At 43.7% G+C, this 27132-nt stretch overlaps 1 protein-coding gene across 1 annotated transcript in view; it reads left to right on the top strand.

The window, feature by feature from the left end:
• nrg1 (neuregulin 1) overlaps window positions 1-27132 on the top strand; it is a 180515-nt gene that overhangs the window by 18250 nt on the left and 135133 nt on the right. The window contains exons 2-3 of the mRNA XM_067994408.1: window positions 12920-13100; window positions 21788-21906. Coding sequence (XP_067850509.1) covers window positions 12920-13100; window positions 21788-21906 — 300 coding nt within the window. The remainder of the gene's footprint in view (window positions 1-12919; window positions 13101-21787; window positions 21907-27132) is intronic.

Raw genomic sequence — 27132 nt, 5'->3', positions numbered from 1 at the left:
TTCCCAGAGGTCAGAAGATGGTGCGCTAACCCACCACCCCAGCGAGTGTAATAAATTGGATAGCCCAGTGGTGAAGGATAGAATACTAGAGCCTGGTCTTCAGTTGTTTCCAATCCTTTATTCACAGAGATCCACATTGCACCCAGTCTGCACCCTAGATAAGCTCTCATATAAATGGATACAAGAGAGTTCCCAATTGATATGCACCACCTGAATACAATTAACACTAATTGATATAAATCACATGGATACAATTAACAGCTAGTTCCAAACTTGGTGTGTTTTGTTCTCCACCCAAATACCATCTGGTTTCAGTCAATATTTGTCATCACCAATAGATATCGGCTCATCACTTATTTAAGATTTAAAGACATTCTGTCAATGTCACTAGCCGTATTTATTGATTTTTGGTGAGAAACCTCAACCTATTAGCAAATATTTCTGTTTTCCAAGTTTATTTTCTGCGTTCCCGGTCTCCAATTTCCTCTCTGTTCTTCCTCCCTTACCGACGTTGACTCCCTGCTAAGATACAGCTCCCTGCTTGCTGGGCGCCCTTCAGTACCCTACGCAAGTAGCTATTCTTCACTTGTGAGTCTTGACTGTGATTGTCAGTAAACTATTCAACTGTGGAAAGCATTACAACCAAGACCAAGTCTGTCCTCAGCTGACATTCACACACATGCACATCTACTAGGCTATCAACTTCATGATGTTTTAACAATGTCAGCTCACTTCGAATAGAGCACAAGTCTTAACAATGAATTTAAGCATCAGGCCATTTACCCAACGCTTTTGAAAAACCAGTGCTGATTTCACTTGTCCTCATCATCCCTGGAAAGAAAAATCGGCCATGGTTTCCACTCCCGGCTGCTATGTAATAAATACTTACTGGACAGTGCGAGTGTGTGGATAAAGGCTGAGGACAGCAGTGCTACACTCCATTGTCAAACAGTCTGCTGACACTCACTGTGAACTATGGTCATGTGGGAGAGGTATTGGATTGTGACCAGTGTTTCTGGAGCCATGGCTTAACCCTAGTCGGTGCCTGGCTGGGGAGGAGGGGAAGAAAATTAGGGGGAGCAGAAAACCCAATGACAGAAATTTTGAATGTGATGGTGACCTTCAATGAACTACCTTTGTCAATGTTTCGGTAATGACTGAAATAACAGTGTTTGGCAAATGTAACAGGTTGTTGTGATGGTTTGTGGGGAGCGTTTAGACTGGTTGTTTTCTTAGAACAAGGTTCTCTGAAGAATTACATAGAATGTACAGCACAGAAACAAGCACGGAAACTGGCCTATGCCGGTGTTTATGCTCCATACGAGCCTCCTTCCAGCCTACTTCATCTCACCTTATCAACATATCCTTCCAAAGAGTCCTCTTTCGGTATGCAGTATTGGCCATTGAGAACATTCACACTCCAGCAATCTGTTGCCAAGCAGCTATCACGGAGTTGTTTATTTTTTTTGAATACATTTTTAATAAAGGAAAGGGTTTTTTTTTTTGAGCGACAGATTAGATTAAGCAACACAACAGCATCATCGTATCATTGAACCACTCAACTTCCAGCATGTGAGTCCTTTTAGCAGGACAACAGTGTCCCGCGAAGAAAAAGAAGCAAACAAGTCTTACAAACGTGTGGGAAAGGAAGCAGGAAACCCACAGCCCATCACGCCCAGGTTGGTATTCGGAACAAGTCAAAGGTCAACAGCCAAAGGGCACAAAATTTTGTTGCTGTAATGAAAGAAAACTGCACAAGTCCTTCATTCGTTATAAATAAGGAAAGGTCAAATGAAATGTGTTAATCGGAGCTAAACAACCTGGAATCAGCATCTACACACTCCCCCTGACGCGGTGTGCATTAGATATTTGTCAGTCAGGCAGCAAAAAATGAAACAAGAATCACTTGTTGAATAATGGATCGATGTTTCAATACTGAAGACCCCGGTGACATGATCTCTTGTGAAACTCTTCCATCTTTCTATTTCTTTCCTGTAACCTCCTGGTCCCATAAACCTGAATCACGTATAACAACACCAACTTGCATTTATATCGCGCTATTAATGTAGGAAAAGGTCTGCAAGGTGCTTTGCTGGAGTGTAGAAAGTATTAGGAGGGGTGGCTTAAAGCTTGGTCAAAGAGGTAGGTTTTAAGGAGGGTCTTGAAGGAGGAGAGAGAGGCAGAGAGGTTTAGGGAGAGAATTTCAGAGCTTTGGGCCTGGACAGCTGAAGGCACAGCCGCCAGTGGTGGAGCAAAGGGAGTGAGGATGCGTAGGAGGCCAGAGTTGGAGGAAGTCATATAATATTTGGCTGATGTGTTATACTTGCACTGTGACAGCTATTGCTCAATGATGGTAACTCCCTATACAATAGCCACCTAAATAGAAAATGGAAGCCTTTGTTATCCATAATCCTTAGTGTAGATGAAACTTTCCACTTCATATCTGCTAACCAAGAAGGGTAAAAACTACTTGTTAACTTATGGCACTCCCAACGGTATGTTCCCTGATCCCCACTGAGCTTAGCAAGGATTGTTCCTCTTCCTTTGCCAGGGGATTGCTCCTCTCCTCCCCTGCCCCCTCTCAGATTATCTGGACTAAAGGTGTCATCTCATTAGCAGTTGGGTATCTATTATTGAAACATCAGCAAATAGGTAATAGTTGATTTATTTATACAGTCAGTTGTTTTAATGACTATTTTTTGTGATCTTTGTGCTCATTAAGATGAGGCATGTTGTTGTGTTTTCTATCTCAGGCTTCCATACAGGTTAAGTAGAGCACAGTTAAATGTAGAGTAAAGCTCCATCTACTCAACCTCCAAACACCCTTTACTACACCAGTGTGGCATTCCCCACTGTAAACTCCGTGTATAGGATTACTAGTTTAGTGCCAAACCAAATTGGGAGCAGTTTTGGGCAATGGGCCCAGACTCATGAGGAACTCAAACTGCCCAAACTCATTTCACATTGGACTGTCACAGCCCAACAGAGAGAGGAGACTTTCATCCAATCAGCTCCTACTAGATTTGAAGCCAGTTCTCCAAGGGGAGAGACCAGTGTGTTAACCTTCTTTGCCATTTAGTGCCCCATGTGGTTAATTGTTTTATTTAAAGAAAAATCTCTTGTTATGGACTCAGCCATTGATGATTTCCTCTCCATCTGTCCTGATAGCAGGTAAACTACAAAGGGATACTGAGAAGGGCAGTGCATGATCTGTCTCTCTATACATGAGTGTGTTTCCTTTTTAATCCAAATGCATTGTTTCCAAATTTGTGCAGCCAGTGAATTAAACTGAGCTGAGTCATTGAGTTCAGAGTTTGGCTTGGTTCTCATCCCTACCATCTTTAATATGGCCTTGTTTATAACCTGCTTTTTGTTTGGCTCCCACATACAGACTTGAGGGAGAGGGAAAGATACTGGCCATGATTTTACCTGCCCCCACCTGGCGGTAACCGGGCAGGAGCGGTCAGTTAAAATAACGGGCATCAGTTACCCCCACAAATCCCGTATCCTTCCCAGCGTGTCCCCCCTATTAACCTTTTCTTTTGAGCTGACGAACAAGACACCTGCAGGGCCCGATCTGCAATGTCAACCAGAGGTCTCAGGCAAAACCTGCCAGGAGCCTGATCGTGGGCCAGTAGATCGCGAACCTGGAGCCGATGCTCCCTTCTGAGTGCCGGGGACAATCCCCAATATTGTAATGAGGCCCTGCCATTAAGATCGGATTGCATCCCGGTTTCCTCGGCCGATTACGCGCTCCTCCACACCCTCCCCGGCCCGCCCTTAATATCGGGGCCACTGCCTTTTCCTTTATCATGGTACAGTATTACTATTCATAGTTGGAAGTTGAGTCACAGTAGAGAGATTTGGACAAGAGACATGTTCAGGGCTGTGTTATGCTGTCTCAGGCAGGCCTTTCTGTTTGTGTGACACATCAATAAATCAAAGTTAAGAGCAGCTTTGGACAGCAACTATTTTGCAGAGCAGGTTGTTGTACTGACAACAGGTAAACCAAAGGGATGATGATGTCTCTTAAAGTACTGACTGGATAGACTGTCTGCACTTGTATGAGTTTCCTTTCAGCCACTTGCCAGCTTCCGACACCTGTATCCACACACCACTGTACAATTCAGTTCCTGTTTGCCTTCTTATCAGTGACTTACTCAATGGGATAAGGCACAGTGTAACCGTAAGCGGCAGTGACTCACTGTGCATTAATCTCGAGCTGTCATTTTTTTTATTTCTGTATTCTCCCTGTTCAGCTCAGTGAACGTTTGTACCTCGAGTGCACTCTGACTTTGAAAGCAATCGCTCATATACAGGACAGAGATCCATGTGTTGCAGACCAGGTCATCAGACATCCTCAAATGGAATGAATGGGCGGAAAATGTTACTGGTTATGCACAATTGCAAAAGGCTCCCAAAGTATTTACCTTGGCAGCACAACTCATCCATCCATGTTCTGCTGAAAGGCTTATCTGGGTTTCAGAAGGTTATCCGGCCACGTGCCTGCCTTTTCATTCTGAATGGCTACAGTTTCTTCTGGCCCTGAGAGAACGTTGTGGAGCATTTGCAGTACTTTGGTCTGCTTCCTGAAGGCGAAGTGGGGAACTTTCAAGCATTCTTGGCTCCTGCAATACCCTGCTTTCGACCCATCTGCTGAAGAACAAGCTGTTTCAAGAAGTATTTGACAATAGGCACAATTGACAACGCATCAGCATGACAACTTTCGAGAACCATGCTGTGGTATTCCTTCTGTTATAACGAATCTATAAAGTGTCTTGCGAGCCCCTTTACCTGGGGGATCCTGCTGAGCAAACAGTACGTGACTGACCATATCTGTGTTGAATGGTTCATTTTTGTTTTTCAACTTTTTGTACCCAGTAAAGAAGGTTGTCCTGGGTCTGTGCCCAAGGACACGGGATCTTCTGGACACAATGAATATCAGAAAACAGGCGGGTTCCTTTACACGCGTGCAATCTGCCCCACATCACCCTTACTTTACCAGTGTGACTCCCTAATTACCTTGCTCACTGTGACTTCCCAATTTCCTATCCTGAGAGGTAAATAATGTTGAATACTTTCAATGAAGTGACTCAGTGGTCATGCAGTTGCTTCGATATAAGTAGCTTTCCTGCAGGTACTGGGTAGCGTGGAAGTTAGACTGAATGCAATGACTTGAGATGTGAGATAAACCAATAAGTAGGACATGTGCTCTAGGATTTTTGCCATGTTTTCTCTCTTTTCCACTGCCTTCAGTGCAGTTCTGTAGGGTGATCTATGCATCCCATTATCTTTTACAATGAAACAACTTGTATTTATATAGCACTTTTCATATCCTCAGGACACTTCACAGCCAATGAATTAGTTTTGAAGTGTAGTCACTGTTGTAAGAACATAAGAAATAGGAGCAGGAGTAGGCCATACACCCCCTCGAGCCTGCTCCGCCATTCAATAAGATCATGGCTGATCTTCTACCTCAACTCCACTTTCTTGCCCTGTCCCCATATCCCTTGATTCCCTTAGTCTCCAAACATCTATCGATCTCAGCCTTGAATATACTCAATGACTGAGCATCCACAGCCCTCTGGGGTACAGAATTCCAAAGATTCACAACCCTCTGAGTGAAGAAATTTCTCCTCATCTTGTTCCTAAATGGCCGACCCCTTATCCTGAGACTCTGCCCTCCAGCCAGGGGAAACATCCTTTCAGCATCTACCCTGTCAATGCGATCACCTCTCATTCTTCTAAACTCCAGAGAATATAGGCCCATTCTACTCAATCTTTCCTCATAGGACAACCAGGAATTAATCTAGTGAACCTTCATTGCACCCCCTCTAAGACAAGTATATCCTTCCTTAGGTTAGGAGATCAAAACTGTACACAGTACTCCAGGTGTAGTCTCACCAGGGCCCTATATAATTGCAGCAAGACCTCCTTACTCTTATACTCCAACCCCCTTGCAATAAAGGCTAATATGCCATTTGTTTTCCTAATTGCTTGCTGTACCTGCATGTTAACTTTCTGTGATTCATGTACAAGGACACCCAAATCCCTCAGTACCAATATTTCTTAGTCTCTTACCTTTTAAAAAATATTCTGTTTTTCTATTCTTCCGACCAAGGTGGATAATTTCACATTTTCCCACATTATACTCCATCTACCAACTTCTCGCCCACTCACTTAACCTGTCTATTCCTTTGCAGCCTCTTTGCCTCCTCCTCACCGCTTACTTTCCCACCTAGCTTTGTATTGTCAGCAAACTTGGATACATTACGCTCGGTCCCCTCATCTAAGTCATTGATATATATTGTAAATAGCTGAGGCCCGAGCACTGATCCTTGTGGCACCCCGCTAGTTACAACCTGCCAATTCTGAAAATGACCCATTCATTCCTACTGTCTGTTTTCTGTCCATTAACTTAATCGAATGCCTTTTGAAAATCCAAATATACTACATCCACTGGTAACGTAGGGAGATGCGGCAGCCAATTTACACACAGCAAGATCCACAAAAGCAATGAGATAAATGACCAGTTAATCTGTTTTTGATGGAGTTGGTTGAAGGATGAACGTTGGCCTGGACACTGGGAGAACTCCCATGCTCCTCTTCAAATAGTGCCGTGAGATCTTTAACATCCACCTGAGCAGGTAGATGAGGCTTCAATTGAATGCCACATCCGAAAGATGGCGCCTCCGACAGTGCAGCGCCCCCTCAGTGCTGCCTGGGATTGTCAGCCTAGATTATGTGCTCAAGTCCTGACGTCGGGCTTGAACTCATGACCTTCTAACTTAGAGCCAAGAGTGCGACCAACTGAACCAAGACCTTCACGTGAAGTACTTTAACTCCATAATTCTCCCATTCTGTTCCTTTTCATGTGTGGTTGACTGAGGGCTGATTTATTGCAGTGATTACTTCTTCTGAAAGGTACAGCCGAAGTCACTGTGGACCAGCCTTGTGATGCCAAAAATCGGGGTCCTTCCATTGCACTTTCGACCGTCTGTGAATGGGACACTCCCCTTGTTTATGTTGATTCTACATCTCTTGCTCACACTAAGGATGCTAAACTCCATATTGAGTGGAAATTTGCTTAATTATGTGTGGTGCAATTATTTTAATTATCATTTGACACTCATTTAAAATTCTGACACGTAGAAAGTGAATGTTAATGTGCCATTTGCCACCCTACCAGCTATTGCAATTTCACAAATGACCCTTCGCCCAGACATAGCTTTCCGAATAATTTTTGCTAATTTCTCTAGAACATTCTGTGAATTGCCGTCTGCATACAGATATAAGCCCTGGGTTCAGCATGTTTTCCTCTCTCACCTTAACTTCACACATCCTACTGCTTCTGGAGCTTCAGGCCCACGACTGACTGCCTTGGAAGCGAATTAACTCAGGCTCACAAGTGAGCTCACCCAGGGACATCCTTGACTATCTCAGCTCAATGAAGGAGACTTTTCCGAAGAGTCGCATTTACATAACTTTGACGTTCATTTGGAATGGAGAATGGCGCCATCAATTCCCCAACCCCCCCCCCCGCCCCCAAAGTTGAATTTCACCCCCACGGTTTCGGATGATTTTTTCAAAGAAAGGAATCAAACGGGAGATTTTCAGCTGCCGCGCTCCTGGTGTGGAACTGTAACAAAACGGAAGTGCCTGTCGTGGGACTTGAACCCACAACCTTCTGACTTAGAGGCAAGAGAGCTACTACTGAACCATGGCAAACACCATTTGGAGCAATTGAAATAATAATACATTTCCATACAATTTATGTTGCTGCATTGTCTGCTGGCATGTGAATGAAGAGAGGGTTTGATCAATTCTGGGTTTGATGAAGATTGAGATTCATTAAATAAAGCACTTTAAAGATGCCGTTGCCTCATTTTTAGAATGATTGGTTAAACACAGTGAGATTTCTGTGTAAGTTCCAATGGTTCCAGTGCAGTGAATGGACATATTGTTCAAGTCACAATAACACAGGGAATTTTCAATGTGAAACCTTCCTTTATGATCTGGCTCAGGGTAAAATAGGCAGACGGGGCCTCACGTTAACATTCCATCTGAAAGGCATCAAAGGATATGGGGATGGTTCAGGAAAGTTGCGTTGAGGTAGAATATCAGCCATGATCTTGTTGAATGGCGGAGCAGGCTAGAGGGGCCGGATGGCCTACACCTGCTCCTATTTCTTATGTTCTTCGAGCACCTCAGATAATGCAGCACTCCCTCACTATTGCACTGAAGTGTCAGCCTGGATTATGTGCTCAAGTCTCTGTCACCGGACAGCATTTGGAGAAGGCCAGACACTTCCTCACAGGAACGGAAGCGAAATAAAGGCAGAATCACCCTAGGCCACACACCCTCACACAATTCTGATGGTGGGATTCAAACTGTGGGTTGTTTTCCCACTTTTCTACTGGGCAAAAGAAAGCACATGTGCAACGAGACCTGGGGAAGGGGCAAAAAGAGAGCTGCTCACTGAAAAAAACTTAAAATCTTTAGATAAGGAAACTAGGAGAATAACAAGCAAAGGACATTCCTATTTGCAGTGATAGGGAAGAGGAGACAAACAAAATTCTTGGCTTTACGATTGCACCGTGGGATACTAGTATACAACAACAACAACTTGCATTTATATAATGCCTTTAACATAGTAAAACGTCTCAAGGGACTTCAAAGGAGCGTAATCAAGCAAAATTTGACATCGGGAGATATTAGGGCAGGTGGTAGGTATTAAGGAGCGCCTTAATGGAGGGGAGAGAGGTAGAGAGGCGGAGAGGTTTAGGGAAGGAATTCCAGAGCTTGAGGCCTATGCAGCCGAAGGCATAGCTGCCAACGGTGGAGCGATGAAAATTGGGGTGCTCAAGAGGCCAAAATTGGAGGAGCGCGGATATCTCGGAGGGTTGTAGGATTGGAGGAGGATACAGAGATAGGGAGGGGTGAGGCCCTGGAGGGATTTGAAAACAAGGATGAGAATTTTAAAATTGAAACAAACACATTGGAGGAAAATTGGATAGGACCTATTATTGGGCGGGGGTAGCGCGATCCGCTATTACCCCGCGCCCAATGGCCCCTGCACAGGCAGGACGAGACTTTAGTGAGGCCTGAGGACTTACCTTAAATCAACGTTCCAAATCACCGTTGACACAAAGATTCAATGCAATTTGCACTTTCCATCAGAAGGGGGAGCCCCAATCTCTTAAAGGCAGGCTGTCTCTTAAAAATCTCTTAAAGGTAGCTGGTACCTACTATTTGCTGAAAATAACAGTCTGCTGTCTGCGGAGTCTGAATGGAAATCAGACATCGCACACGCAAAACACAGATGCAGCTCCCATCCCCATGTTTACAAACTGATGAGTTATGTTAAAACATTGATTAAAGGTTGTGCACTACTAAATCCCACATTCTCCAATCTGCATGCCAAACCTCACCAATCTGCTGATCTGAGTTGGTACCAGGCCTGCGAGAGTGCATGCACCAAGGTTCTCTGCTGATGCACTGGAGGCCCTGGTGCAAGAGATGGACAGAAGTAGGGACATCCTATATCCACAGGGGAGGGGCGGGGGGGTGCAAGAGATCCTCCAGAAATATACCCAAAAGACAGTGGGCGGCAGCAGGGGACAAAGTCAATGCCAGGCACACAGCATCATGAACATGGATGCAGTGCAGGAAGAAGTTCAATGCTTTGACATGAGTGGTCAAGGTGAGTGAGATCGACTGTCAAGTGGCGTCTCCTACCAACTGCACCACTAGCCGTACCCAATGGTCCACGCACTACACCCCCATCACCCACATACCAACAACTCTTTCCATCAGTGCTCAATTCTTCCAATCAGATGCTTCCTCTCACCTTTACACATTACCACTGTTGCAAGCCGCCCACCCACAACTCACAGGCCACACACGCTGGCAGCTATTCAACCATGGCAGACACATTACCCAGACACACGTCCCACTTTCTTGCAGGAGAAGGTGGCACGTAACAGGAGGCAGAAGTGGCCGTGGCATTTAGCCCCACAAGCCTATTCCACCATTCAATGAGATCATGGTGGACCTGTGACCTAACTCCATGTACCCGTCTTAGCCCCATAATCCCTTAATACCCTTGATTGACAGAAATCTTTCAATCTCAGATTTAGAATTCACAATTGAGCTAGCATCAACTGCCGTTTGCAGAAGAGCATTTCAAACATCTCCCACCCTTTGTGTGTAGAAGCGTTTCCTAACTTCACTCCTGCACGTCTTGGCTCTAAATGTTAGGTTATGTCCCCTCGTCCTAATATTCAAGTATAGGAGACCTCCAAAAACAGTTACAGATGTCTCGGCAGCCAGAAGCAATAATCCAGCTACTAACCTCTAAATCCTGCACGATCCCTTTAACTAGCACTGGTGGGGGTCCTCCAGGCACCTTAAGACACGGTCAGACGGTCGGGGTTAAGACTGTGCGTTGAGTTGAGCGTTAAGTCCCACAATGGTGTCTATCACTTTAAATCAGCGTTGCACACTGATTATATCCATTTTTTTCCTTACTTTATTTGCTTCCGGCATTCATATTTGCGCATGGGCTAACTCCTATACCAAGATGGCGTCCGGCGAATGTCACGCTGGAAACATGCGTGCGCAGCCATGACGTTGGAGAGGCCGTGGAGTGCCAAAACAACGGCCGCTACACGGCCCAATTTAGCGCCCTAAATTTTTTAATGCCTCCGAGAAAATAGCAGAAAGAGGAACTTCAGATGAACACGTTAAGAGTTTATGCTTTGATATCCCACAGTGTAATTTCAGGGTCCTCAGTCTTAATTCATCCTGATTACAAAAATCATGCTGTTGGGCTTCAGGCATTTTGAACACTTTCCAAGGTATCTGGTTTTTTTTAAAAAAAAGAAAAGGTTTTATTTGAACATTTAAAAATAATTGAATTTAAATGAGCACAACAACATTTGAGCACCCCACGTTTGGACTGCTCGTTAATGAGGAGCGTGTGGGATATTATTGCGCAGATGTTGCGGGAGCTCATGGCAGCTGGGCCGGTGACGTCTGTAATGAGGACGATGTGTATAATTGGCTTCCAGGTGTCTTCATAATTAAAGCAATTAATGAACGTTGTGCTTTGGCTTTTGAAAGGTTCTAAATATTGACTTCATAAAAACTTGCAGCAAATCATTGTGATCCCCGTCATGCTTCTCCAAATCATTAGTTGCTTTTATATCAGTCCTTATACAACGCTCCAAATAAATTCTCCCCGTCCAAAATACATTTTCAAATTTGAAAAGATCTGCAGTATTACATAGAACACAGAAACAGGCCATTCGGCCCCACTGCTCCATGCCGGTGTTTATGCTCCACACAAGCCTCCTCCCACCCCTCTTCATCTCACCCTATCAGCATATCCTTCTATTCCTTTCTCCCTCATATGTTTATTTAGCTTCCCCTTAAATGCATCCAGGCTGTTCACCACAGCTATTCCCTGTGGTAGCGAGTTCCACATTCTAACCGCTCGCTGGGTAAAGAATTTTATCCTGAATGTTCTGTTGGATTTACTAGTGACAATCTTATATTTATGGCCCCTAATTTTGGTCTCCCCCACAAGTGGAAACACCTTAACATAGTTATAGTAATTATGATAGCGACTATCTCAATTAATTATTACATTTTCATAAACCGCTCTTTATTACTCAATTCTGTTAAATCAGAGGTTTCTCCCAAGAGACTCCAGCTATTAATGGGGGTCTGTACAATGGACAGTGACTGTTAAATGTGAATAAAGAAACACATTCCAATTCCTAAAATATTATCAAAGTTCATGGAAACTATCTTAACTCTGCCACCTTAAAAAAAAATCAACCCTCTTCGTTCTGCTGGTTTCATCTCTTTGATTTAGTTTTCATTCATGGCATCTTTCCTAAATTTGGACTTTAGTGGGAGTGACGCTCGTCTTGGGCACTAGCGCCAAAACAGGTGATGGCGAACCGGTCGCCCATTTTACACCCCGCCCGGTTTACTTCTCCACTGAAGTCAATGGGAAAGAAAATTGGGGGGCGGGGGGGGATGGTGGTGCTGTGAAACAGGCGGCCGATTCGCAACTGCTTGTTTGGAGTTACCTGTACTCCTGAGGACTACCTGAGGAATGAGAGGGTTGTCCTATGAGGAGAGATTGAGTAGAATAGGCCTATATTCTCTGGAGTTTAGAAGAATGAGAGGTGATCTCATTGAAATGTATAAAATTCTAAGAGGGCTTGTCAAGGTAGATGCTGTGAGGCTGTTTCCCCCGGCTGGATAGTCTAGAACTAGGGGTCACGGTCTCAAGATAACGGGTTGGACATTTAGGACTGAGGTGAGGAGGAATTTCTTCACGCAGAGGGTCGTGAATCTTTGGAATTCTCTACCCCAGAGGGCTGTGGATAATGAGTCGTTGGGTCTATTCAAGGCTGAGATCAATAGATTTTTGGACTCTAGGGGAATCGAGGGATATGGGGATCGGTCGGGAAAGTGGAGTTGAGGTCGAAGATCAGCCATGATCTTATTGAATGTCAGAACAGCTCCAAGGGCTGCATTGCCTACTTCTGCTCCTATTTCTTATCTTCTTATGTTCTTATCAATTGCCACCCCAAGGGGTCAATTTTGAGTTTCAAAATCAATAGAAATGAAAATCAAGCAGTTTCTATAACGGGTTGCCAAACTGCAATGCATGGTTTACACCTGGATAAGAAGTTGAAAATCCACCTGTAGGACAAGAATCCATTAGGCAGACCTTACCATGGCCTTGTGTTACTCCAGCCAATTTAATGTAATGATGTAATGAACAGGCTCAAGGGGCTGAATGCCTACTCCTGTTCCTATGTTCCTATGGTAGTCACATTATTTTCTCCCTCTCTGGAAACAGCTGATTAACTGCTGGTCTTCTTCTTTTACCTCGCAGCTTCAGCACCAAAGATAAAACCACTGAGGAGTGATGTGGTGGTGAACGAGGGGAAGAAGCTCGTATTGAGATGTGAAGCCATTTCAGGATATCCACAGCCCACCTTCAAATGGTATAAGGATGGCAAAGAGCTGATCGGCAATAAAAAATCCAAAGAAATCAGGATTAAGAAAAAGAAAAAGTATGTACAATTCTCAATTTGATATCTTTCAGGGATTTCTGTTGGCTCAGCAGTTATTTCACCAGATTTATCTCTTGTTCAAAGAGGCAGTGTCTTCATATTAGCTATTTTGACCAACCTTTTCTCAATTGACGATCTATAAATACACCATGCAGTAGCTTAAATCTCTTGGGTACTATAGTATAGTGGCTCTGGTCCTGGATTAGTAACCTGGAGGTTATAAATTCAAATCCCACTGTGGCAAATTGCATAATTGAATTCAATAAATGTGGTAATTTGTGGGCTAGCACCTTGAAGGCTGCAGGTTTGAGGTGAAAATCCAACTGCTTCACTAATGTCCTTTACTGAGGAAACCCAAGTGTCCAACACGTGAATCCAGTCCCACTCTGTGTAGCTGACTCAGAGAAAACTAAGGAGGGGCAATAAACGTGTCCCTGTTGGTGTTGTCCACATCTCAAGAACAAATAAAAACATGAACTGAAATGCGTTACTAGTGTGACATCACCACAATGAAAATATTGTGTGGCTCATCTCTATCCCCAAATGTTTGATCTTGGAGATAGTAGCACTTTGAGAGGCCAGGTTTGCTTGCTACTTCCAAAAGCCTCTCAGTTCGCTGGTGATTTGTGCTGCTGGAGGTTACAGCGTTACACTGCTTTAAATTATTGTTTTCTTTCACACACTTGGGGCTGAATGCGTAGCTTGTAACTTTGGGTGGTACCTTTTAATAGTTACATGCTCTTTCAAATGAGTAATACCTCCACAACAAAATTGTGTCTGCTCCACCTCTAAGATTTTCATGAGTGCAAATACTCTCCCACCATCTCAGTCCTCTCTCTCTCTCTCTCTCTGTCTGTCTCTCTCTCTCTGAGCCTGGTGGTGATTTAAAATAGAATCTTACTGTGCTCCCAGCCTCGTCTCATGCAGTTACTGGGGCTAGGCTCATAAATATAACTTTTATGAATGTTCCCTGGAGTATTCCCTTATGTCTAACCACTGTAAGTGGCTTGCTCTGCACACTTCCTTTATGCTGCTTAAAACCCTCTGAACTGTCCTTCAGAGTAAAGAAATAAAAGCTTTAAAAACACACACAAATAATTTTTGGACTGCGCTGTTTAGTCAAAAGATGGACTGCCCTGTGCTTCTTTCTTTGAATTGTTATAGGGAGTAATGTTAACGTAACCTGCCCGAGGGGAAACTGATGGAATGGGTACCCCGTTTGATTTCACATTCCATTGACTTCAAAATCAGGCGGCCAATCCGATCCTGTCAGTTTCCCACCGGGTGAGTTAGGTTAAAATTACCCTCCTCATCTCCAGGTCTTATCTCAACCTGCCCCCCTTATCTTCCTTTGTGCAGCCCACCTTCTACCACTTACCCTTCAAAGCCTAGCAAGGCCTGGGGTGATTGTGAGTGGCAGCTAGTATGACGCAGGCGGCATAGTCCTGGATGGGATGGAGTTTGAGTTGGCTGGCGCTCAGCTAGGGGGGATATTGGAAAAGTCTGGCCTCCAGTTGGCAATGGAATGGATGAATGTTTCAGTAGTGGTGGGGGTGGGGTAGGGGTGAGGTAGGGATGGATATAAACAACATTTCCGAGGTGGAAATAGGCCGTCAACCACCACTAACTCCTGACCCACTAGCATATTGATTTCAAAACCCTCAATTGCAAATCCCACCATCCTCTCGTATCCCCCAATCCCTGTAGTCCTGTGGCCCTGTGTCCTCTGCTCTTTGGAGTCAGAACTACTATGTGCCTTCAACCTCCTCTGCCAGTATTGGTGACAAAGCCTTCAGCCTTCATGGCTCTGCACTCTGGAATTCCTTTCTTAAACTTCTCGCCTTAAACCATCTCTCCCCAGTGCTCAAAACTTCATCAGAAGCCAACATTTCAACCATATCCTCAGTCACCTCCACTAACTTTCTCCCCATTTCTGCTTGGTGTCTGTTCTGGCCCCTTTGTGTAGCATTTTGCTACATTAAAGGAGCCATATCAATGAAAGTAGTTGTGAATGCTTTCTTCCTCGACTTACAAATCAAAACGCCATTGTATCACTTTAGTGTTTCATTGCTGTTTGTGGGATCTTGCTATGTGCAAATTGGCTGCCCCATTTCCCACATTACAACAGTGACTACAGTTCAAAAAGTATTTAATTGTTTGTGGAGTGCTTTGGGATGGCCTGAGATCATGGAAGGTGCTATATAAATGCAAGTCCTTTCTTTCTTTCTTTCTTTCATCGTATTGAACTCTTTTAAGATCTTTCCTTGTGCAAAAATAATTGCTCCCTTCCCTCCCTTGCACAAACCTTCGCATGTGGGTACACAGACATGTGCGCTCACACTCACATACTCATGCACATGCACCCACACATACAATCATCTTGTCATTTAAAGCTGTAGGTTTAACAGAATAAATGACACTCAGTGGGATGACTATAGCACCTGCTGAACCCTTTAAATTTAAGAAGGATACAGAGAGGTAAAGGACAGACAGCACCTCCCAAACCTACGACCTCCACCATCTAGAAGGACAAGGCAGCAGGTGCATGAGAACACCATCACCTCCAAGTTCCCCTCCAAGTCACACACCATCCTGACTTGGACATGTATCACTGTTCCTTTAAAATCCAGGGTCAAAATCCTGGAATTCCCTACCTAACAACATTGCTGGAGCACCTTCACCACACGAATTGCAGCGGTTCAATAAGAAGGCCCACCATCACCTTCTCAAAGGCAACTAGGGATTTTTGTGGTACTGAACAAAAGTGGTGAACAGTCTTTCACAAAGACTGTTGTGTTGACTATGAGGTATTTGAAATTATTTGAAACACACTGTAGAAGTTTCTGAAGGTGAAATTGTGGGATGATAATCTCTACATTTGGCAAACATTTGGGGAGGAATTAAAAATGCATTTTCATATATTTTGAAAAATGAACTATAGGCTATTCAAAATTGTCTTTATTGTCGCACAATCAGAAAGTTTTGCCTCATTCTCAGAGCAGTGTGGCATTTTGAAGGCGCCGTCTTCATAGTTGATGTGTGTCCTTTCTACTGTACTTCATAAAATTGAAGGTGAATAGCCCACTCACCCTAACAAGCGAGTGTTGCATCAGGACCCCTTTTTAAAAATGAAAAACAACAACTTGCATTAATATAACGCCTTTAACATACAAAAAGGTAAAAAGGTGCTCCATAGGAGCGTAATCAGACTAAAATTGACACCGAGCCAAAGAAGGAGAAATTAGGACAGGTGACTAAAAGCTTGATCAAAGTGGTAGGTTTTAAGGAGCGTCTTAAAGGAGGAGAGAGAGGTGGAGAGGTTTAGGGAGGAAATTCCAAAGCTTGGGGCCTGGGAAGGCTGAAGGCATGGCCACCAATGAGGGGGCAAAGGGTGTGGGGGATGCACAAGAGGCCAGACTTGGAAGAACTTGGAGTTCTTCGAGGGTTGTAGGGCTGAAGCAAGTTACAGAGATTGGCAGGGGCGAGGCCACGGAGGGATTTGAACATGAGGAAGAGAATTGCAAAATAGGGATAGTGATGGATCAGGAGCCAATGTAGGCCATTGAGCACATGGGTGATGGGTTAGGAAATGGGCAGCAGAGCTTTGAATGAGCTCAAGTTTATGGAGGGTGGAAGATGGGAGGCTGACCAGGAGAGCATTGGAATAGTCGTGATTGGAGGTAACATCTGGACGAGGGTTTCAGCAGTAGATAAGCTGAGGCAGGGAGCGGAGACAGGTGTATAAACAAAGATAAAAACCAAATTAAGAAACTGAATACTAGATAGCAACCAGTTTGAGAGGTTCAACTGAAGTTGTAAACAATGAGAATGAAACTTTACTGTTTGTTGTCTGAACCCCAAGTTTAAGTTACTGTCTTAAACTCACTAAGAGCTAGCTAATGTGTGCACATAAAAGGGAACTTTCTTTAATAATGCATGTTGTAGTTCCATTGTCCTTTCTGTTTGAAGATGCTGCATGATGGAGCTAAAGGACTATTGATTTGTGATGAAGGACTGGCAGTACCAGTTGGCTATTTTGTTCCCTTACATTGAATTACAGGAACATTCACTACCTTATAAAAAGTCATTAATATTAACATCCTTTTTAAAAAAAAATCTGCCTTGAGATTGATTTTGGAATGTGCTTGTTTGAACAGTGAATGCTGATATCATCATTGCAGGAGCAATGGGAGAGGGGAGATAGCTATGAGACATTTCTCAGCTTGACAGTGTGCAAAGCTAAATTAATCCCACACAATGATGCAGTCAATGAATAAATCTGAGTTCAGTGATCTTTTTAAATTGTTCCAATCTTCTTTCCTGAAGTTTCTTGGGTTCACATGCCCTCTCATGCTCCCTCGTGGCTGTTCTTCATGAGAGATGAAACAGTAATTGTCGACAGGATATTTGACCATGGTGGGGTAGTGCAGCAGAGACCAATTTTGTTCTCACCCGACACACACACACACGTCCGCTTCTCATCATGGGGTCACTGGATAGTGATTAGGAATGATATACCTGGCTGACTTTTCTCTTCTTCTGCCCACAGACACTGAGGTGAATTGTAGCAATCCCATCACTGCTATAGCTAACTCAGCACAGACCAGGGACCAAACCTGATGCCTGTGGTTAGAACTTACAATTTGAACCAAAATTCAATCAGACTGTGAAGCAAAGTAAAAAGGATTTAATAATTAGATTTCAAAAGGGTAATGATGGTCAAACTTCCTGTTTTAGCCTCTTAAAAAATAAAAGAAAGACCTGCACTTATATAGCACCTTTCATGACCTCAGAATGTCCCAAAGTGATTTACAGATAATGTAAAGTACTTTTGAAGTGTAGTCACTGTTGTAATGTAGGGATTGCAGTAGGAAATTTGCACACAGCAAGATCCCACAAACAGCAATGTGATCATGACCAGATAATCTGTTTTAGTGATGTAGGGTAAATATTGGCCACAACATTGAGGAGAACTCCCCTGCTCTTCTTCAAGTAGTTTCTTGGGATCTTTTACATTGACCTGAGAGGGTAGACAAGGCTTCAGTTTAACATCTCATCTGAAAGGCAACACCTCCAACAATGCAGCACTCCCTCAGTATTGCACTGCAGTGTCAAACTAGATTATAGCCTCTTGTCTCTGGAGTGGGGCTTGAACCCACAATCTTTTAACTCAGAGGCAAGAGCACTACCACTGAGCCACGGCTGACACTCTCTTATTTTGGATGATTTTAAATGAGTGTGTTCCTGTGGTACTATGCCCAAAACTTATAGAAGGGCTGGTGTTCTGTCAGACTCCAGGAATGCTGCGATATTGTAGCTCCAGCTCTCCTTCAGGCACTCATTGGGGAACAGTGATGCCTGGGAGGTGCTGTCAAAACAAAGTACTTCCCTCTTTCATCTTTGCCACTTAAAGGTTTATATTTGTTCAGAGAGCAGCAGGATTGCAGCCTTGCTCCGCACCACCTAAGATAAGTCGATATCTTAGATCAGACACGCTTCCCAATTCCCACTAAACTGAGTCGGAGAGTGACAGGGGTTGACGTCCCTTCCTGACCAGTCCAAAGTGAGCAGTAATTTGTTGTCACAGTAGCCATCGAGTTTCCCTTCTGTCTTCACACACACACAAACACACGGGATCATTTTGACTTTAGGCGATAGTGCAAAGCTGGTGCTATCGATTCAGCCGGCCGTTATACATCTCTCTCCGTGGAAATGAAAATCGGGAGAGATGTCTAATGGGAGGCTGAATCGATATCACCCATTTCACACTATCAGTCAAAGTCAAAATTACACACATGCTATTATCCATCTTTATATGTGGCCTCCTTGTCGAGTTTGTTGAAAGTTGTGAGGACCTCAGTGGTGAAAGGTGCAAGTGCTGTGTAACAAGAGGGGATGATGGTCTCAATAAAAAACATCATTGACGAGACGGAAGGGACGGCCTGACTTCTGATTGTTAGGGCTAATGTTTCCCTGCAGTTTCTTCCAATTATGCCCTTTGCTGCTCTCCTTTACCTGTCCTAATATCTAAAATGTTGTAATCCAGTAGGCAGTCTATTTTCAGCAGGCTCTGTTAAATTCAATTCCTGTATCCCATCCTCATATGTTTCCTCTGAGTTTACTAAAAAATCATTCAGTCTCTCCTTGGTTTTCAAACAGTGAATGGGAGAGAGAGCATTTCCAACGGCCCACTGACCCTGTGTTTTGACGGGTAATGTCGCAGGCATCAGATAGGCACCCGGCTGTGACATCACCCACAGATCAAATTGACGTATGGCACTCAAAGGCATCCAGCACCTGGTGAAATATAGTACGTCCAAAGCACCCGCAAATAAGCTTAGGAGGCTTTGCAGATTTCACTCATAGATTTGTGTTAAACACTAAGGGTCAAAAATATAATATCAATGAGACCCTGCACCCCCACCTTTCCATTGCCCAGAGGTTCTTAGAATGTTGTTTTCTAGAGTCATCCATTCTGTTGACTAAAAGCACCAAACACACGCAAATTTATAAATGATTCACAAAAAGAATTTTATTAATATTTCATGTTCCACGCAGCCCTTAATGTGTCCCAAGTGAGTTAAAGACAGTCTTTCTTCATCGTTGAGTTGGTGCCCAGAATACTCTGCTGCTGAGCAATGGGATGTGGTTTTGCTCCTGCAGTTAACTTGTATTTAAATTTTAATTTTTCACACGCACACAAAATACGCAGGTGCAGTGAGTTCTTCGTCTCTGCTGAGCTGTTGGTGGAGGGAGAGGGAAGATAGGTGCGAGTAATATGAGGTTAAGCTCTTTTCTCCCCAGAGGGAGAAGGCAAATTGGAGAGCAGACTAAGCACAAGCACATTGGAATGCTTAAATCATGACAGACATGGGCAGAAGCCCTTGCCATCAGACCACTTTATAAAAATTAGGCTGCTACAGATTTTTACAAAAACATTAGTGCGTCTGCCATTGCCAATTTTAGAGTGAAAGTAGAAGTGAAGGCTGTCAGAGTTGGGGAATGGAACATTTTCTACCTTTGTCACAAAGTGTCATCATCAAGCAAATACTGCACATTTAGATTGGAATAAACTCTCTTTGCTCTACTCCAACAACATGCTTAAACCCAAGCTCAGAAGAGCATCCTTACTGCACCAGTGATGCTTCTTATTAGCAAGAGTGGGTGATGTGTCTTGGTGAGACACCTATTGTAATGGGTGTCTGGGTTGCAAGGCTCAAGTATCGGTGGAAACTCAGCATCTCCACACAAAAAATAATCCTGCAACACTCACATATTTCTGGAATTAAACTAAGTTGTACTTCTACCATCTAAAACTTAATTTTCTTTTATATTGCATAATTACAGTGGCTGTTATCGCAGAGGCCTGCAGTAGTTTAGCATTCCTACACTGGTGAATTCTTTGGCTCTGTACTACTTTTCCTTATTACCATTGCTGAAACTGCAATTAAAATATTCCTGTAACTACTGCAAAGAGCACCATTCACCTCTACTGCAGGGCATCCATTCACCTCTACTGCAGGGACATCCATTCACCTCTACTGCAGGACATCCATTCACCTCTACTGCAGGACATCCATTCACCTCTACTGCAGGACATCCATTCACCTCTAAAGCAGACACATCCATTCACCTCTACTGCAGGACATCCATTCACCTCTACTGCAGACACATCCATTCACCTCTACTGCAGGACATCCATTCACCTCTACTGCAGGGCATCCATTCACCTCTACTGCAGGGCATCCATTCACCTCTACTGCAGGGCATCCATTCACCTCTACTGCAGACACATCCATTCACCTCTACTGCAGGACATCCATTCACCTCTACTGCAGGGCATCCATTCACCTCTACTGCAGGGACATACATTCACCTCTACTGCAGGGACATCCATTCACCTCTACTACAGGACATCCATTCACCTCTACTGCAGGGCATCCATTCACCTCTACTACAGGACATCCATTCACCTCTACTGCAGGACATCCATTCATCTCTACTGCAGGGACATCCATTCACCTCTACTGCAGGACATCCATTCACCTCTACTGCAGGGACATCCATTCACCTCTACTGCAGGACATCCATTCACCTCTACTACAGGACATCCATTCACCTCTACTGCAGGACATCCATTCACCTCTACTGCAGGGACATCCATTCACCTCTACTGCAGGGCATCCATTCACCTCTACTACAGGACATCCATTCACCTCTACTGCAGGACATCCATTCACCTCTACTGCAGGACATCCATTCACCTCTACTGCAGACACATCCATTCATCTCTACTGCAGGACATCCATTCACCTCTACTGCAGGGACATCCATTCACCTCTACTGCAGGACATCCATTCACCTCTACTGCAGGGCATCCATTCACCTCTACTGCAGGACATCCATTCACCTCTACTGCAGGACATCCATTCACCTCTACTGCAGGACATCCATTCACCTCTACTGCAGACACATCCATTCATCTCTACTGCAGGACATCCATTCACCTCTACTGCAGGACATCCATTCACCTCTACTGCAGGGCATCCATTCACCTCTACTGCAGGACATCCATTCACCTCTCTACTGCAGACACATCCATTCACCTCTCCAGTTTTACATTAACTTTTATTCCCCCCCATTATCTTTTCTCACAAAGTGAAAATGACTTTTGCCTGCGTTCACAGGAAGGAATCGGAACTTCTGATAAGGAAAGTGAAACCATCACATGCTGGAGAATACACGTGTGAAGCTGTCAATCAGCAGGGTGAAGACCGGTCTAAAAGCAACATAGCTGTCACGCCTGGTAAGAGTGATTGCATTGATTCACGTCGGTGGAAGTGTGTTTGTACTAACTCACAATCACTAGGCTTACAACGCACAAACCACTATTACTTTTGAAGCTTGCAATGATGCTGATTGTTTACTCCATGTTGGCTCGACATCTGTGATAGTGAGATGTCAAAGGGAATAACCGTTTTGCAGTTTCCTGTGTAGGCACAAAGGATTGATGTGCAGGAAGAGAAAGAATTTAGAGACTAGTCCTAGGATATAAGTTGGCACAGTGCCTAATGTTGATGAGAGGCTTTATTCAATAGTAACGACTTGTGCAATCTTATGTTGAAATTGAGTTATTAGCATTTTCGTATAGAACAATGAAAGAACATCAAACAAATCAAATTTTTATGCCTAACTCCATAATGTATCCGAGACTCAGAAGCCAAGTTACTTTTGGTTTTGCTTAGTGGTTAAAAGTGCTTTAGTGTTGCATCTTGCAATGCAGTGCAGATTATGGCAATGGATTTTTTTTTTGCCTCTCCAATTTTTGTGATGAGTCGCAAAGAAGAATGGGACCAAGGGCTGCCAATCTGAATTTTCTAAGTTAGCAATGATCAAACAATGCTCCAAAGAGGAATAATATATTAAAAATCTCGGGGGTGAAATTGGTCTTGGGCAGAAGCGCAAAACGGGCGATAGTGAATCGGCAGCTCGGTTTACACTGGGCCCAGTTTTCTTTTCTATTGGGGAAAAGAAAATGGAATGGGCTGGTTCGCTATTGTCCATTTTCGTGCCACCGTCAAAGACCGATTTCACCCTCCTTACGTCTGCATGCATTTCCTGTCAACTGTTTTTGTTATAAATTCCTGTGTCCACATTTATAATAGAAACTGGCTATGTAAACTTGTCACACTGTGATGCCACCTTCCCCTTAGTGGAAGCGTTACAGCACCACCAATGGCAGGAGTGAGTAATTACAAGTTCACATGGGAAGCTTCCATTATAAATGTGGACATAGGAATTTCGAATGGAAATATGAAAATAAGATCAGAATGTATGACATTAAAATGGGGACCGAATTATCTCGGCACTCCCTGGTCCAATTACCCCTTGCCCTCTAACCCCACTGCACCCGAAGACGACATTTGGCGGTGACTCCCCTTGTGAAATGCCATGAGATATCAACCAGTAAAGATTTAAAGCTCCTATACAGGTAAGTCAGCTGCTGAAAAATTGCCCTTGTTTGTTTGTTTAAAATTATGTTCCTATTTTTACTGTGGAAAATGGCCTCAGCGGTATTGCAACACTGTGCAAGATCATTTTCTTCTTGATGTCCCCTTCTCTTCCCCCCCCCTCCCAGAATTGCCCCCATGCCAATGAAAAAGTGCAACATTAATACATGAAAACGAGCTCGTTCTTCCTTATTCAGCACATTAGTTAAAGCAAATTTCCTCCTCCGTTAGCCTTACATTAATTTTCAAAAATCCGGTTGCCATGGCATCATGATCGTTGAGCTTTGCTGGCCGCTGGCTCTCACTGTGCTAACTTTCACAAAAGGCAGATAAAGTGGCCAAAAAACAAAATGGAAACCGCTGGGATGTATTCTAAATAATGAATAGCGAGCAGTGATTGGAAAGTTGTATTCGGTGAGGACCATTTGAGATTCGCTCCCGCAATTTATGACATCAGCCGGACCCTTCAGTAGAAGGACTGGCTGCTGATGACTCTCCAAGGTTCTTTATTCTCTGTGTAAAACACCTTTATGTTCTATGGCCATTGACTGGCACCTTTTAGGTGATTAATGGGTGTACAGGCTTCAAACCCAAAGCCACAGGCGGATTTCAGCAGAAATCCTGGATTTTCCATTGAATGTATGGAGTCGGATGTGATATGCTTTGAGAAAATCAGTAGGGTTTTTAACATCATTTCAAGAACTTGAAGTGAAGCTTTGCCTGATGCCAAAGTTTGTTATGAATCCAAGTGATCTGCAGTTTGGTGCTTATATTTTGAAAGCCATTTTTTAACTCTCAGATTAAATATCATTTATTGATGCTGGCAGCAGGTGTTTGGCCTGTGTTAGCAAGTCTGAAAGAGAATCTGATTTAAGAGTTTCTAGTTTCATAGCACTAAGTATGTGTTGGGCAAGGTTGATGTATCTGTGCTTTTGGCATAATCAGGTGCAAATCCAGTAGAGTTTGTGTTAAAGGAGCATGTCCTATGTCCTAGGATAGCTCAAACATGGGCTGTGTCGGGTGGGGAAAAAGCCAGGCTGGAACTTGGAGTCATGCTGTACAGCTCTCTCCTTTTGTGAGTTATGAGGCATTGTTTACAGAGGCTTTCAATCCCTTTCAGAAATGCTATCTCTTGTTATATTCAGAAGTGTGGAAGTAGAATTGACATGAATGACCATAGCATGAAAGCTACTAACACCATCAAAGACTTGTTGGAACCCATTCTGTTGGAGAATTATAATTAGTTGCAGTTATAAAGTATTTTGTGTATGTTGGATGGCTTGTGTTCAGTCTTTTCTGAACATATGTGAGGTCATTCATGTATAAAATGCAACATTTCGTGCGCCTTATTTTAATGACTCAATCCGAAAAGCTTAATTGAGGGGAAAAAACGTTCCCAATTTAAAGTGAATATCATTATTTCCCTTTTAAAAAGTAGACATAAATTTAGAAGCTCAGCTCTACTTGCTGCTCACAGATGGGGTGTCATTTGCACAGAGTCTCTTTTTGCTCAGGTTTTTCTTGGCAAGAATGTCCCTGCCTGAAATGTGAGGCACAGAAACATTTCTGCAGTAACTGGACACCTCTTGTTATCGGCGAAAGCACAGAAGCTGCGTTGAAGCATGTCTAAGCTATTGAGTAAGAGGAAATCATTCTCTTCCTTCATTCCAGATATCTGTGACTTGAACTTACCTAGTCTGACAAGCATCCAACTAGCTAATAACAACACATTTTGTACCCACTGGCCAAATTCCAAAAGGGCCTCATTTTGTTCTTCCTGACCCGCACCGCTAATTCGGGTTGGTAAAGTGGCCAGTCATACTTAAGACTCATTTATGGGAAGGAGAGTTTGGGGTTATTTGGCTTTTGGCTTAAGCTTCAATGGGTTGATCCTCAATCTGTGCTGAGTCAGCTGACCTCAGGGGTAGTGCTGCTACGATTAGCACTGGGACAATCAGCCAGGCTTCCCGATTATTATTCAAGGACTCCTGATGGAAGTTCACACAGGTGGGCATCGGCTGAGGCCAAATAGCCTGCCCAACACTCACTGTCCAGGCTCGCAGATAAATAGTGCCCACTTAGGTGGGGTGCTAGAGGACACTTGGTGCCCTGGACCTGTACTCCAGCACAGAGATAATCCTGTTGGGAAGGAAGGGGGCGAAAATTGGCAACAAAAAGAAAAGCAGGACTGGACTTTCATGAAACTTAAGCAGAGGCTGTACCATGAGACCCACTGAGGACCTTTAGGGGCTCATGATCCTCCTACTTGAATTTGGGAGATCTGATCATCTCCCCCCTCACCCCCTCCCTCGACCCACCAGAGTGCGGACTCAGTATTCATTTGCAGTCGGTGCCTTGTCCCACTTGGAAGTGTTCCTCGGTATAATGCAGCTCAGATACCCTCAAGGTAACTGCAGTGCCCTTTACAAAGGAGAAAGCATACTTTCTGCAGTGAATTAGGAGCTGGATTTTGAACAAGGATCTCTCCTATTGTGCCACATTTATTTGTCCTGCATGCTTTCCTGCACTCCTGTAATGAAGTCATTTTCTCTGTTATTTTCATTTTCCTGTTCAGCGGCTGTGTCTTGCTGATTAACATCCATAATGCACTCCATTAGTAGTGTGCAGTAGAGCTGGTTGGAAAGCTGCTCCTTAAAATACTGGTATCTGTACAATTGCTGAAACAGATTGTGAACCCTACCCCTAAAGTATAAATTCCACAGATGCTCAATGAAATTAATACTTATATATCATTTCCTTGTAATATTATGTGTGGTTAAGATATTTTCTAAATAGGTGCACTGATGTGGCATCAAATATTTAACTTAAAGCCAGAACTATGTGTGATTGTCGAATAGCCTTTGTTAAACAGCAATAAAGCATGAATCATTTGTCCCAAAGCTAAAATGTGGTTCCTTCTTTTCCCCAGCTGAAAGAAACATAGTTCCTTCACCCAACTGGGAAGGTGAGAGATTTTGGGAGCCACAAAGTACAGACTGTCTCTAACAGTGAGAGAGTTACCTAACACAGAGTTGGATTCCAATGTGTTCCTTTTGTCAATGCCACCATTTTGTAAATAGTTTAGTTAGTATCATAGATTCATACAGCACAAAAGGAGGCCATTCGGCCCATTGTGTCCGTGCCAGCCCCTTGAAAGAGTCATCCAACCACTCCCCGCTCCTTCCTCACAGCCTTGCAAACCTCCCCCCAAAATATACCTCCAATTCCCCCTCGAAAGCCTCCTCCCCCCCCACCCCCACCACAGACAGTACATATAGAAACTTCAAAAATAATGTCAAACTTGTAGAATGGACTTCCAGTCAGTCTACTGGAAGCAAAAGTACTGAAATCATTCAAGAAACAATTGGATACTGCAGTGGGGGGGGCGGGGGAGGGTTTGTTATCTGAACTAAGCTGGCTCGAATGGTAGTCCTTATCTTGTAATCTCCAATTATCTTGTAATCTTTGAAACGATGCTGAGCATCTGATTCCCTACCCCTTGAGGTGCCTCTTCAATCATGCGGGATTAGGGAGGAAATAGCAAAATTCTTGTCAATTTGTTCAGAGTTTTTTTCTCCGTATTAAGTACAGCTGTCACCAAAGGGTGCCAATGGTAATTCTGTGCCACTTCTCAGTGCAGTGGCAGTGCCTACTGCAGTATTTGTCGTGGTATTGACACTTTATTACCCAGCCCTATGGTTTACTGACTGGATTGGTGTCACTTTTATGGAAATGTCACGTGCAAATGACATGCTTCCATGAGTTGGAAAAGGTCAACATACTGTTATACAAGAGTCCAGCAGCCTTTGTAACGTGATACAGCTGGAACAAATTTATCGGTTTGTTAAAAGGCACCGTGTACCTGTTTTGCCGTATGAGATGAATAGCGTGTGATTTTCTTTTTGTTATGGGTCTGAAGTGAAGTTGAATCTGGAGTAATAGATGGTCAGCAGTGAGGTGTAGGAGTGGGTTGCAATCTGGAGATAATCTGGGGCCAAAGTGCACAAAGGGAAAAACCAATA

This window comes from Heptranchias perlo, chromosome 1 (genome assembly GCF_035084215.1).
Source record: "Heptranchias perlo isolate sHepPer1 chromosome 1, sHepPer1.hap1, whole genome shotgun sequence".
NCBI lineage: Eukaryota > Metazoa > Chordata > Chondrichthyes > Hexanchiformes > Hexanchidae > Heptranchias > Heptranchias perlo.
This window is presented reverse-complemented; position numbering and strand designations above follow the sequence as displayed.